General features: G+C 36.5%; 1 protein-coding gene across 1 annotated transcript; it reads left to right on the top strand.

Moving 5' to 3' along the window:
- Positions 1 to 32: 32 nt before the first annotated feature.
- Positions 33 to 12,594, top strand: LOC148960250 (UDP-glucuronosyltransferase 2B7-like). The gene is made up of 5 exons (XM_089108631.1): positions 33 to 498; positions 7,020 to 7,635; positions 8,641 to 8,844; positions 9,615 to 9,906; positions 10,601 to 12,594. Exons 1-5 carry the CDS (start codon positions 328 to 330, stop codon positions 10,881 to 10,883), a joined length of 1,566 nt encoding a protein of 521 aa, XP_088964757.1. The 5' UTR covers positions 33 to 327; the 3' UTR covers positions 10,884 to 12,594.
- Positions 12,595 to 12,979: the final 385 nt, after the last annotated feature.

The following is a 12,979-nucleotide window of genomic DNA, read 5'->3' on the forward strand; positions in this document are numbered from 1 at the left end:
ACTGATGAGATAAACTGCAAGAAAATTGAATGATTTTACCAATTTCACATAACCAATTTTACAATTTTACAAAATTGTGCACTTGCTCCAACATAACCTAAAAGTTTCTTAGATTACCTTTTGACTGGGGACTGTAGCCCCCTCTGCCCTGCCGCTCCACCATTGACTGGTACCCAGGGTACCAATTCGGATCCTTGTCCCGCCATCGACGCGGCTCCGGCTCCTTGTTCCAGTTCTATGCCGGACGTCGACCTTTGAACCCTTATTGAATGTTGATATCATAGATCTATGGTTGATATTGATTTGTGACCTTCTCTTTCTGTGAAAATGGGCGTTCTCGGTATGTTGGTCTGCGCTTTTGCCCTGGCTGCGTTGCAGAGCCATGGAGCTTGCGAAAAGGCAAAATCGAAGATTGTTTTCATGACGGTTCCCATTGCAAATAGCCCATATTTCAATTCTTTGGAACTTGCTGAGCAGATGGCTGACCGGGGACACGAGGTTTGTTACTTTAGGCCGTGCTTAGTTTAGGCCGTTCTAGATTTCAGCCTAATCTGGTTGTGTTATGTAAAAATTCTGTGTATTTCAAGACTAGCCTTTCACAAATTATAGCTGAAAAACATTAGCGAGAAGTTGTTTTAGTTATTCTTCGACTTCGACAAGGGACTCAAACCCCCAGTGGTAGTTGTGTTCAATCACGTTGGCAGCGCTTGGGTCAAATTGAGAATTTAGGGTCATATTGGGAAATCTTTTATGACTAAAATCAGACTGATATCGTAAAACAAGCCTCTGAATCGGATTTGACATGTATCAATGTACCTTATAGAAAAGCTTTTATAATTCAACTACTGTAATTTAAGCAGAATAAATCACAATGTTTTTCTACTGCGTTGGCTACATGTGTTTTAAAATCACAAAACATCATTTTGATTCAAAATAGAAAGAAAATGGGTAGCATCATAAAGAAACGTATGCATTCTCATTGTATCCAACCAAATTTCAAACATTCTGCAAAGAGGTTACAATATTTCCCAAAATAAATCAGGTGATGTGATGCACTTTATATAAGGTTAGGGGTCAAAGGGGGGATTTGTCATTTGGGGTCAAATAGAGGAATCTTTAAAAGCTGCTAGAAAGAAGCAGGAAACGGAAAATTAACCTCATTACAGGAAATCAGATCCTTCAATCTGCTGTTTTTATCCTTTTGCTTTTTAGACATCAAATCAAGGTATGTCAGAAGATCAATGCATATCTTCAATAAATTTAGGCCCTTGTTTAAAGAGAGATCTCCTTAACAGTTTTATGGTCAAATCACTGATCAGTTGGTCAAATAGGGGAACAGCTACCATTAGGAGAGTGAGAGCGTCTACATCTAGATAAATATATAGAGAAATTAACAATTATTCAGGAGTGTAACCAAAAGGTTCTTTGTCGCATGTATTTTGTTGAAGCCTCATTTTTCAACATTTGTGAAGGTAACCCTATGAAAATTCAGTCCAAAAACACTCAAGTTTTCTGCTCAAAAATTCAATGAGTCAACATCAGTGTGTCATTTTACATGTCAATGATCAACCATACTCAACAAGACAATATCCTATAGAATAAATCACTGTCATGCATTTATAACACCACTGGGAATATTACACAATGCAACTACATAACAAAATTAATACACAAATACAGAGCTTGAACACAAAAACCATTGAACAAACAATGACAACCACAATATATCAATTCTATTACATAACAAGCCAATACTACTTCAAGTACATAATCATAATAAACTAACTGGAAACTGCACAAACATACCACATCAAATATTAAAATAGATATAATTAATATCTTTAATGTACATGAAACATAACATAACAAAGAGCTTATTTTAATTGTTGTCAGAGGATTTAGTAATTTTTTGCTGCTTTTGCTACAAGGTAGTTGCTTTTTTTCAACAAAAGTTTTATTCTATCTTTGTTACCCATGGTAACCCTGCAGTCAAAGGATTAGGTTAGAGGATGTCATGCCAAAATATATGTAAAATGCTGCTAGAAAACTAAGCTGATTCTAATATTGATTAAAATTGTGAAAACATTCTAGACAAAAAAATTGGAGTCCAACAAAAAGTATTGGGATAGAATATTGGTTCTTCAGGAACAGATGATCATAATTTTTTGGTTTTCATGAAACTTGATAGATTTGACATATTTTAGTTTAAAACATGTATGTTGCTCATTTAGGAGCATTCATACATATTCAAGAGATTTGTAACTTATTCTAGCAGATTCAATGTCAATTGGTTCCCTTTCTGTGGATCATCCAAGTGTATGAGTGACTGGCAGAGGGGAGGCATCACGTGGGCTGTTAGTGATCCACTTTGCAACTTGATATTAGTATTTGCAATTTTTCTATAATTGATACACAAGCATAACAACAAAAATAGATGTCAGTATTTGTAATAGGGCTCTGTCTTGGTTCTATAAAATGTTTTAATGATAGATAGAGGAAAATATTGTTCTGTATACCTTAGAATACCAATAACACCTCTTGAGATCTTTTTTGTGACAGCAGCAGGGGTGGATCCAGAGCAAATTTGAAGGAGGGGCAGTCGGTAGTTGGGGCATTGAAAAATTTTCAAATATTGGTTACAAGAGTACGCTGTATACAACAATTTCAGATACCTTTTAAAAATAAACAACATAACTTTGAGGTAATCCTTGAAGCAAATTAACCTATCGGGCCAAGAACTCTTTTCATCTGATTCTCATTCTTCAAAAGGGGCGCACAATTTCCAAAAAAGGGGTGCCAGACTTGCTTCAACTCGTTGAGGGAGGGGCAACTGCCCCTAGTTGCCCCTTGAATCCGCCACTGTGTGACAGTGATTAAATGAATAGTTCATTTGAGTTCTTGATCCAAACAAACTCTGAGCCATTTGACATCACTCATAAGTTTGATATTTTTTATTGGAATAATCCATTGCAATATCTGTCACATTTTTTGCAAGTTGATAATGCAACAAAGGGGCCAACTTTCATTTTCCTGGAAAACCCCTGATAACTATTTTGCTGAGGGATGGTGTTTTATCACACTAGGTTTATTAATACAACCATTATTGATATAAAATACAATAATAAAAAATAAATAATCTAAGTAAGACCATTATCTACAGTTCAATGTTAAATTTAAAAACTTAGCTAATTTTTTCTTTAAAAGGCCTCTCCAGCCAAAATTCGCAATTGCATTTGATTAGCTAGTGTAGAGGAGTTGAACCTGCTGATCACGAACTCGTTTTTTGTTTTTTAATATTTTTTACAGTTTGTGAGACAAAAGCTTTTGCATTTCGATGCTTGAAATGAATTAGCCGACAAAATATTTTTGATTTGATGACACTGTAATGCAATTTTGATGTCACAGTTTTTTTCAGATAGCCTTGCCTCAAACTGAATCAAACTACGGCAATTGGCAAATTGAACACTGCAAGTGACGGTACTCTCAGTTCTGTTCCACTGACTATAAGTTTGAGCTTTTCAGACACCAATTCTGAAGCCTTTAGTTGTTCATCGTTTCTGGAGAACAACTGAAGTATCAATTTTGATTAATTATACACTAGGTAAGAGCTGGAACTTAAAGCCCTAGCTTTGTGGGCCTACACAAGTGATCAAAGCAAAGTCGTGACACAGCAAGTGGAATAGGCATATCTCTTCATACAGTTTTTTAAAGCAACTACTTAATTTAACAGTATCGTTTTCAAGATTTTAAATAACCTCCTGTATATCTGGATGAGAATAGCATAATGTTTTATTTTTAGCGTGATTACAGAGAGGTCCTAGTACTGATCCTGGTAGGATACCAAATAGCATTTTCTTCTAGGAAGTGAATGAGCCATATTCTTTGACCAGTTCCCTACTAGATGGCTACATGCAGGCTTTCCTACTGAATCCATTTGCACCTACTTTACTAAGCACACGCTCATGATTGAGAAAATCGAAGCCAGGATAAACCAATGTCTCAACCAATTTTAGCAAGGCATATTAGGTATCACTATAACTAAAATTTGGATATGCAAATCAACCCCGAAAAAAAGATCCACACCACCCGGCGATTCAAACGGTTTTATTTCATACTATTTTATCTCTGACAATATGCCCAGAGTGTTTGTGAGAAAAAAATTGTTAAATAAAGGTAATATTTGATACCCACTTCCATCATCCCATTTTTTCTCCACTGCGCTGCATTCACACCATTTAACATCCACCAATCCGGCACCACCATCTCACATTTCAAATCCATTCACTCGTTCGTTTCATTTACTCTGATGAAGCCCTGTATGCCAGGGCGAAATATTAGTATACTCTTAAATTTAATTTATTTTGAAAATTTATTTCGTGACATTGGATTCTCGTCGTCGTATTGCTTTGTTCCTGTATACCTTTCAATATTTGATTCGTCAGAACTGTTGTGACTGACGGCAAAACTGCTAGTGATCTGTAATTATTTTTGTAAAATGAGTTACCATTTTTGAATACGGCATTAACATCACATTCTTTCATTTCAATGGAGGAATGTTCAAGCCAACACAATTATTGTCTTTAATTATTTTAGTTGGGATACAGCGAGAATAACTTTTGCAAATGTGAACAGAAAGCTCAAAGCTACTCAAAGATGCTGCAAATACTTTTGCAGAAAAGCTTTTGAAAAAATTTTCAAATGTGTATGCCACTATGAATAAAGCTTCCTACCGGATCATACCTAAAAAACACTTTACGAGACCATTTTATAACTATCAACAGTTAAATACTCATTTTAGGCTCCATCCTACTATCTCCCAGGCATTGAGTTTTGAATCATTTACATTAAGTACCAAAAAATCCGGTGCCAAAAATTTCGGTGCCAAAAATTTAGGTCATATTTTTGAAATTTCGGTGTATATTTCGGTGAAAACATGAAAAATTTCGGTGGAAAGGAAATATTTTGGTGAGTAAAGAAATGAGCAATTTCTATCTTCAACATAGATTATCGGGAACGCAATCATAAAAGTTGCAAAAATCGGGTATTTTGTTGTCAGCCCAATAAATGGAACTGTAGAGAAGGTAAGAATGTCATCTACTCTTATTTAGCGGAGGCCTTTTTTATCTCATTTTTATAGTCCACAGAGGAAAATTAATTGGCAGCGTTTACAGTTCACAATATTTTCGATCGCCAATCGCAATGTGAATTACAAAGAGAGGCGTCCAATTTGAAAGTACTAATTGAGAAGTTTAAAAAGATTATCGAGGGAATTGTGAAGAACGAGAAGAAGCAGCAATTCAGCCCATAGAGAACTTAAATTTCTTGAATTTTCGTTTGTCCCGCTTCACCGAAAATCAATCCCACCGAAACTTCTGGTACTTAATGTATGCCACATTTACAACATTTTAAGTAATTTCTGCCTGTCCTAGCTATTTCAGTTTCTGTGTTAGGCGTTTGAATCAATTTGGTACGGCAGATTTAGTTAGGAGCGGCAGACTAGTTTGGATCGGCAGAGCTTGCCGAGCTGCACTGCTCCAGCACAGCACGGTTTCAAGCGTCGAGCTTGTCATGTACCGAACTCAATGCATAATTATATTTAATTTATTTTCCTTCACAAAATTCATTTCTTTCTTGGAAGGCGCATGCCTTTCAAACAAATATTTGAGATTGCGCGCTTTAACCAAGATACTTCATGTAACAATCCCGATAGCCATTTGGCGCGACATGATTTAGTTCGACTTTGAAACGGGAGTCGCGCTAAACATGCTCAAGTGTCGCTCCAAACAGAGTTAGGTTCGGCACATGAGAAGTGCGACGTTTGAACCAGGCCTTACTTGTAGTTGTGGCTGAAATTAGAGTTCCGTCGACTTTGTCATCATCGGGGCATCATCGCTTGACTGCTAGATTCAAACACCACGAAGGAGAGATCTCGAAGTAAGCTGTGAAGCGCCTTTTCGAAAGTAGTGACTACTGTTCTGAAATAGGGAATGGATTTTCTAAACTATGATGACTGATTCTAAAACTCTATATGTCAATTGAATCTCTTTTGTTCCCCAGGGGAGTCACTCAGACTTTTCATATACAGTCTCATATACTCACATATAGACTCTGCAGTCACATATAGTCTAGGGGAGTGACATATAGACTCTGCAGGGGAGGTCCATCCGCAGTTATCAAAATTCACCATAAAGTATCAAAAACAAATTTAACAGACCCAGAATTATCAGCTAAAAAGTGTCGATAAGACCCAAAAATGTCAAAATACAAAATTTTGTTGTTGTGCACGTAAGAAACCACTAGTCATAGAAATTTAAACTGTTTCCTATAATAATTAGTTTAAACACATCTGTTCTTTTATTCTCTATTTGAATTGTTTTGTGTTAGTTTAGCCCATAACTATCCAACAGTTCATCGCAAATCAGGTACCCAAAAGTATCAGATCACAAGGAAAATTACTCATAGTTATCGGATGGACGCCCTGTAACTAAAAGGTTTAAATAACCCCCCCCCCTCCTCGGGGTTTTGTCCATTACTGTGCATCATACCGAATCGACTGCCTTCATGGACCAAAAGTCCTATTCGATTTGGTCTGTGACGTAGGAACCAAAGACCCCAAGCTCAAAAATATATTTTAATTGGCCATGTCTGTTTACCAAGAAATGTTTCTAGTTTCTACACTACCTAAGAGACTTAAAAACGTTTTTACGAAAATAAGACGAAACGTTTAGAATGTTTCTGACTGGAGAGAATATAAATGAGCATCGAGAGGTTATGATGGGAGCTCAAAGACCAATAGTACCACTTCTACTTGAATCCGCCTCTTATCTTGCTTACACGTTAGTCTTAATTAGTGTATATTCACTATTGTAAAAACTAACGTTAAATCTTGTTTCCTACACAATTTGAATGTTCCCACGACTCCGTTGTATATTTAACAACGCTCCTATGCTCTCGAAAGTCCCCAGTAGAAGCACAGATTAGAAGCCTCAATGATAATAACATTTTATATGTATTTGCAGGTCTCGATTCTAACAACCAAGTTCCTGAAGAAACGGACGAGCACTGTAAAACATATTGATTATCCATTACCGAATCCACAGAAGATAGAAAAACTGCAAGATTTGGCAGGCGATGTATCAAAAGATTTTGGCCCCCGTACCTTTATAAATGCGGTACGAGATGTATCGCAGCTGTTTCTGGATTCTTGCTTTGCGATGTTGAAAACCAACGACACAATGAAAGTCATCCAAGAAGCAGACATGATCGTGACAATATCAGTGATGCCATGTGGACACTATATTGCTGATATATTTGACAAGCCAACAATATTACTCCACCCAGCTTCATATTCTTTTATCGCCTCATATACTGGAGTTCCCGATCTTGCTAGCTTTGTCCCGATGGTCACAGGTCCGTTTACTGATGAAATGTCTTTCATCGAGCGAGTACAAAATTTTCTCACCTATAGAATCAGGGATATCATCGTGAAGGCTTTCTTAACATATTGGTTTAGAGACCTACAGTCGGCATACAACTGGAAAAGTAAAGATAGTTTCACTGAACTTTTTGGAAAAACAGAGATGGTGATAGTGCCAATGGATTTTGCTTATCAATATGTCTCTCCAATCATGCCTAGTGAGTATTTTACTCTTTGAGTTATCATTATCTAACTAAGTATGTACAAATATATTGCCATCATTATTTTATTTGTTGTCCCCATCCTTACCTCTTGAACGTCAACAGATCGACTAGACGAAGAAATTTATAAGATATTTAATAGATAGATACGGTTATGGTTGCAAGATGATTTATAGAAAGAAACGCCATTTTATTTCTCTCTAGCAGGCTCAAAAGTCTGCTACAGGTGTCCTTTAACTTCTACACTGGTTTATTTTTATATTTCATTGACTCATCTTTACTTAAGCATAATTTTCACAAGTAGCATGATCCGATTAATCTGATACCAGGCATAATGTATCGTGTTACCACTAGGGTGGACATGTTTGCCCATAAATTACTTTCAACGCGCTTAACAGTTTTACAATGCAGCTTTGGGCTTGGATTTGAAAACCCGAACATTTTACTCAGTTTCTAGAACAACTATCTACTTTGTACTAGTCGTACTTTCGCGTCCTGCCCTTGTCGCACTACTTGCTCGAATTTGTTCTCTGTGAAATTCGCATAGTTATTCATTGTTATCACACGCATAAAGCCTTCTTTATAAGATTGTTTTAAAAGTGATATGCCAATTATAGTGTAATTGCAAGATATTTTAAATTCGTCATTTTGCGAGAATAGCTTGTATCCACCCGTGTTTGTATCAGTAATTCATTTCTAATGCTGAAATGTGTTTGCAAAACACTACTGAAATAAATAGGCGAATCACTCCTCTTGGCGTTTCTTTTGCATTGACATCTTTCTTAAAGGACGAAAACTATATGCTTATACTATCTGCTTATACTTTTTAAAATGGGCACAGGGCAGTCATGTTATTCTGCCCTTTTCGCTTCATTCTGGCTTTCCATATACAAGTGAGGAATCGGTATATTTCTTTGAGCAGTGGCTGAAGTAATGCAGAGGGGACCTGAAACTGTCAGATCATTCTGAAAATTTATTCGCTCGGAACATTTTATTTTTTAGATACGTATTTTGTTGGACCATTGTTGGCAAAACCATCAAAAGAGTTACCTGAAGATCTTGAAGAGTTCATGCAAAGCTCTGGAGAGCACGGAGTTGTGCTGCTTGCTTTTGGTAGTGCAGTGTGTAATATGGACCAAGTCATTGTTGAAAGAATTCTAACTGCCATTTCACGCATGAAGCAAAGGTTCATTTGGAAACTAAAATGTGAGTTTACCTGCATGTTTACTTAGTTTCTATCTGTCTTAATAACCTCAAGGACAAGGGTCATACAGGAACAGGCTAGTGCGTTCTTGTTTTGTATAAGTGCGTATATACAAAATGTCGTTACTTGCAACAGAGGCTCAAACAGAGGTAACGGATAGATATAAGATGCAGCTTTAGAATTTAAACCTAGTCTTAAATTATTACATTGATTGCTTTCCTCTGACTGATTCAATAGAAGTTGCAAAGTGTGAACGAATTTCTCAAGAAAAGCCTACATAATTTTTATTCAAGCTGCCATATTCTACTTACAATTACGCGGCTTTAATCAACTCGTCCGTCCGATTCCTTGTAACTCACTTGACTCCTCTTAACCCCAGTCTTTCTATCTAAATATGTAATGTGTGATTATTAATCTATTTCTGTTATAAAACTTATATTATCCTAATTATCAACTTGAGTATGTTTTTACTCTGTGCATGTGAATCATACAGGATACTGCAAGCCACGAAGTTTCCTGAACGGCTGTTTCCATTAGGCTGCCTAATTCATTTGTGCCTTAATACCTATTTGAATATGTTGATGTATATATATATCTAATGTATACGTACTAAAGAATTCTTACTTTACCCCGCAACACATGTATTCGCGTATCCTGAACATGAAGTGTACACGCCATACATTAGCTACCGATCTATTTCAAGTAAATGTATTCTATAAAAAATTCATTATCTTTATTTTCTTCATTTTATTTATCTTGATCTTTTTCTTAGCCACAGAAAACTTGACTATCCCTCCAAACCTGAAAGCATTGAAATGGGTACCCCAGAATGACATTCTTGGCCACGAAAAGACCAAGGCTTTCGTTAGTCACATGGGCATAAACGGAGCCGCTGAAGCTGCGTATCACGGTGTGCCGATTGTCGCTGCGCCCTTTAAAGGCGAACGGTTCCATAATGCAATTCTGTTCTCTAAGAGGGTAAAAATGGCAAAGTTTATTGACATTGTAAATGCTGACGCAGCTACATGGCAACGAACTATCGAAGAAGTCATATACAATTCAAGGTAAATGATGTACCCTCGTTTAAGGACCCATACTGAAATCTGGATAAATGCTAATTTGTCGGATAAACGTGCAGCTGCATTCGATTAAAATCAGGAAGGGGAAATAAAAAATACGTCTTTTTGAGCTGTATTTCGTATTTAGACCCTCTAATTAAAGTTTAATGTCTATAGAAGTGAGCCAGGCCTTTTGTCTTTACCAGCAAGCAACTGAAGAGTAAAATTTATCTTCACGTCCATTTGTATTTGTGCAATATTTAGGCCATACATGATGCCCTACCAGAAAAGCACGCGCCCCTTTTCATCGTACTCTTCACCAACACCTCTCTAAAATATCTTTGATGTTCCATTGCCAAGTTCCCTCAAGCAGGGCAAAGGGGTAACACCCTTTTGGGGTTTTTTACTTTCCTGAATGATCAAAGAAGTTGTTAACAGTAATATAAACTTTAGTGTTTTAAAGTTTTACTTACAGATGGAAGGACGGATCTTACTTTCAAATTTTAAATAAACTTTTGTTCCATATTGAGCTGTTAAAAGAAAACATTTGATTTTGCTGCTTAGAATTGAAGTCTTTTTATAAAGTTGAACGATAATATTGACTTCCGCTTTCCCGTTACAAAAACTAGCATGATTAAAACACCTTGCATATGAGATTCTAAGTTTAACTGTGACTTATTTTTAAATTCTTTGCATTTAGCTACAAAGAGCATGCGATGATGACGTCAAAACGCATGCGAAGCTGGCCTAAATCAAGTGCAGAAAGAGCCGGAGATCTTGTTCAATACGCTCTTGATAATGGCGGCCGTCTGCCTCATTTGAAGTCAAAAGCAAACACTCTGTACTGGTTTCAATACTACTGTGTCGACGTCATTGCGTTTTTGCTTGCGCTGGCAGTGTTGTTGCCCTTAGTAATCTTTAAAATACTGAGGATCTTGCTTTCGTTGCTCTGGAGGAGTAGAGAGAAATCGAAGAAGGATTAGAAGAAGGATAGTTTTTCCATATTTGTGCTGGCTGAAATACATTCGATCGTTGGTACCAGCGCCTGCTAGGAGAGCTGCAGCTAAGGTTGAGATACTATCTTGATTGCCTTGATTTTTGATGCTTTGTCCTCAAAGAAGCTTTGCAATGCAGGTCTGGCTGTTTGAGGAGAGCCATACCTCTTGCTCCTTCAACTGACAGAGGGGAGCTACAGATTGCTCTCCTAAGTTGTTCCAAAACGCAAATTGCTCTCTTTGAAATCTATTTCCCTTTGTTTCTTTTCTTATTTACTTATACATAGCTCACCTGGAAATTACTAGAAGAGCTGTTTACTGCTTAAAATCTTATGACCAGGCCTGTTTTGCAACCCAGCGCAGTTTTATTTCTTTATGTTTATTTTAGCTTTTTATGCGGTATCCCGTTTTTGTTGCTTGATAACGCTTTTATTTGTAAGATTTAGTATTGATTTATCATATTATAGCTTGTTACATATAATTTTACAAAAATATGACATATTGAGTCATTAAACAAAGATAATTCAATCTCAATAATGAATTGAATTGCATCTTTTCCGTTATGACTCTTTGAGGTGTCTGACCACGAGTCCTTGAATTTAGCCAAAATGAAATTGTAGTAGCAATTTTAAGACATTGCGTAAGATTGAGACCTCTGAAAACCTGGGGAGTGGGATTTGTGATGGTTAATGGAATTTTTCAAATTTAATGACAATACCTTGAAATTTAGAGGGATTTCAAACATTCGAGACATTTGTTGGCGTTTGTCTTAAAAAGTTGTTCCAGTTAAGCTGTATTTGTTGACAGATGATTTGTTGCCATCAGCAGCACAGTAATCCATTATTGAGGTACAAACAAAATATGATTTATGAAAATTAAATAGCAGAGGGCCAAATATCGATCCTTGTGGGACTCCTCCAATCCTAACCCAGATACTTTAGTGTCCTTTAACTTTTTTTTTGTTTTCTTGTGGTGAGGTAATCTTGTACAAGCAAGAGATAACTTTTTGTCCTCTGTAATGTAGCACCGATAAATTTGTTGCTTTCTAACCCGTTTTTCCAGTCCTCCATCAGTCTATAACGAGCGGGAAGAAAGGTATTTCTATACGCACATGAAAGGTTAGGGAATTTCTTTTCCAGAGCTCTATTGCATTTTCAAATACTTTCAAAAATGCTGTTAATAGAGATTCAGGTCCATAATGTTCCTTGTTAAAGGGATCTTTTTCATATATACAGGCGAGACTATTCCCTTTTTGATTATTTAGGAAAGTTTCTGTACGTCCAGTAAGGACGGCAAAATTGAATAAATTCAAACAAATTTTGCATGTTTATCATATCATATCCTTTGCCTTCTTATGGTAAAGACTGACAATTATATATCGTAGTTCGAATTTAGAGACTTGCTGGAAGATTAGAATTGAATCATTAATTGAGCAATATTTATTTTAGTAATGAATTAATGCTCTTGAATATATCTTATCCGTAATTGTAAAACGCACAGTTAGTTTTTTTGAGAGTCGCTGTCTTGGTATGTAGTTGACATAAACGGGTCTAGGGAGTTTTCTTATTATTATTGACTGTAAGAATGTGAAATGATTCGCTGTTGTGTCTTTATAAAATGTAAAAGCATCAAATAGAATTCTTAGACTAATGAATTATTGCTTTTATGCGTTGGTCATTTTAGAAAGTCAGTCTACCTATATACTAAGTCAGTCAGTCCAAGTCTTCTCAGCAAGATTTTTTCCGTAAAACTTTGGCTTTTTACAAAAAATCTTTAGTTATGACTCTTCAATTTGCCCTTGCACTCTCCCGTTTTCAAAACTTGCGTCGGAGCTACGGAGACCATGTCCCAACTGCAGTGGGGATGGCAGAAGTTCAAGTATTCACCTGGAGTGAAAGGCGGTCGCTGAAACCAACGATTTTCCCACTCACCCCCATGTTTCGGCCACTGTGTAAAGACAACTGCAAAACAACTATTTGAATTGAAAGTGGAAATCGTGTCAAATAGCAAAATTTTTGTCATCATGTCTTTCTCAAAGGGTAAAGCATCAACAGTAAACGTTTTTACTTGCACCCTTAGGCAGT

This window comes from Rhopilema esculentum, chromosome 5 (genome assembly GCF_057945365.1).
Source record: "Rhopilema esculentum isolate cy_ngs chromosome 5, ASM5794536v1, whole genome shotgun sequence".
Lineage (NCBI taxonomy): Eukaryota > Metazoa > Cnidaria > Scyphozoa > Rhizostomeae > Rhizostomatidae > Rhopilema > Rhopilema esculentum.

Coding starts and splice junctions, on each gene's coding strand:
- LOC148960250 (XM_089108631.1), top strand. CDS start 328: ATGGGCGTTCTCGGTATGTTGGTCTGCGCTTTTGCCCTGGCTGCGTTG. Junction 499..7,019: donor TGGCTGACCGGGGACACGAG/GTTTGTTACTTT, acceptor ATGTATTTGCAG/GTCTCGATTCTAACAACCAA. Junction 8,845..9,614: donor GTTCATTTGGAAACTAAAAT/GTGAGTTTACCT, acceptor TCTTTTTCTTAG/CCACAGAAAACTTGACTATC.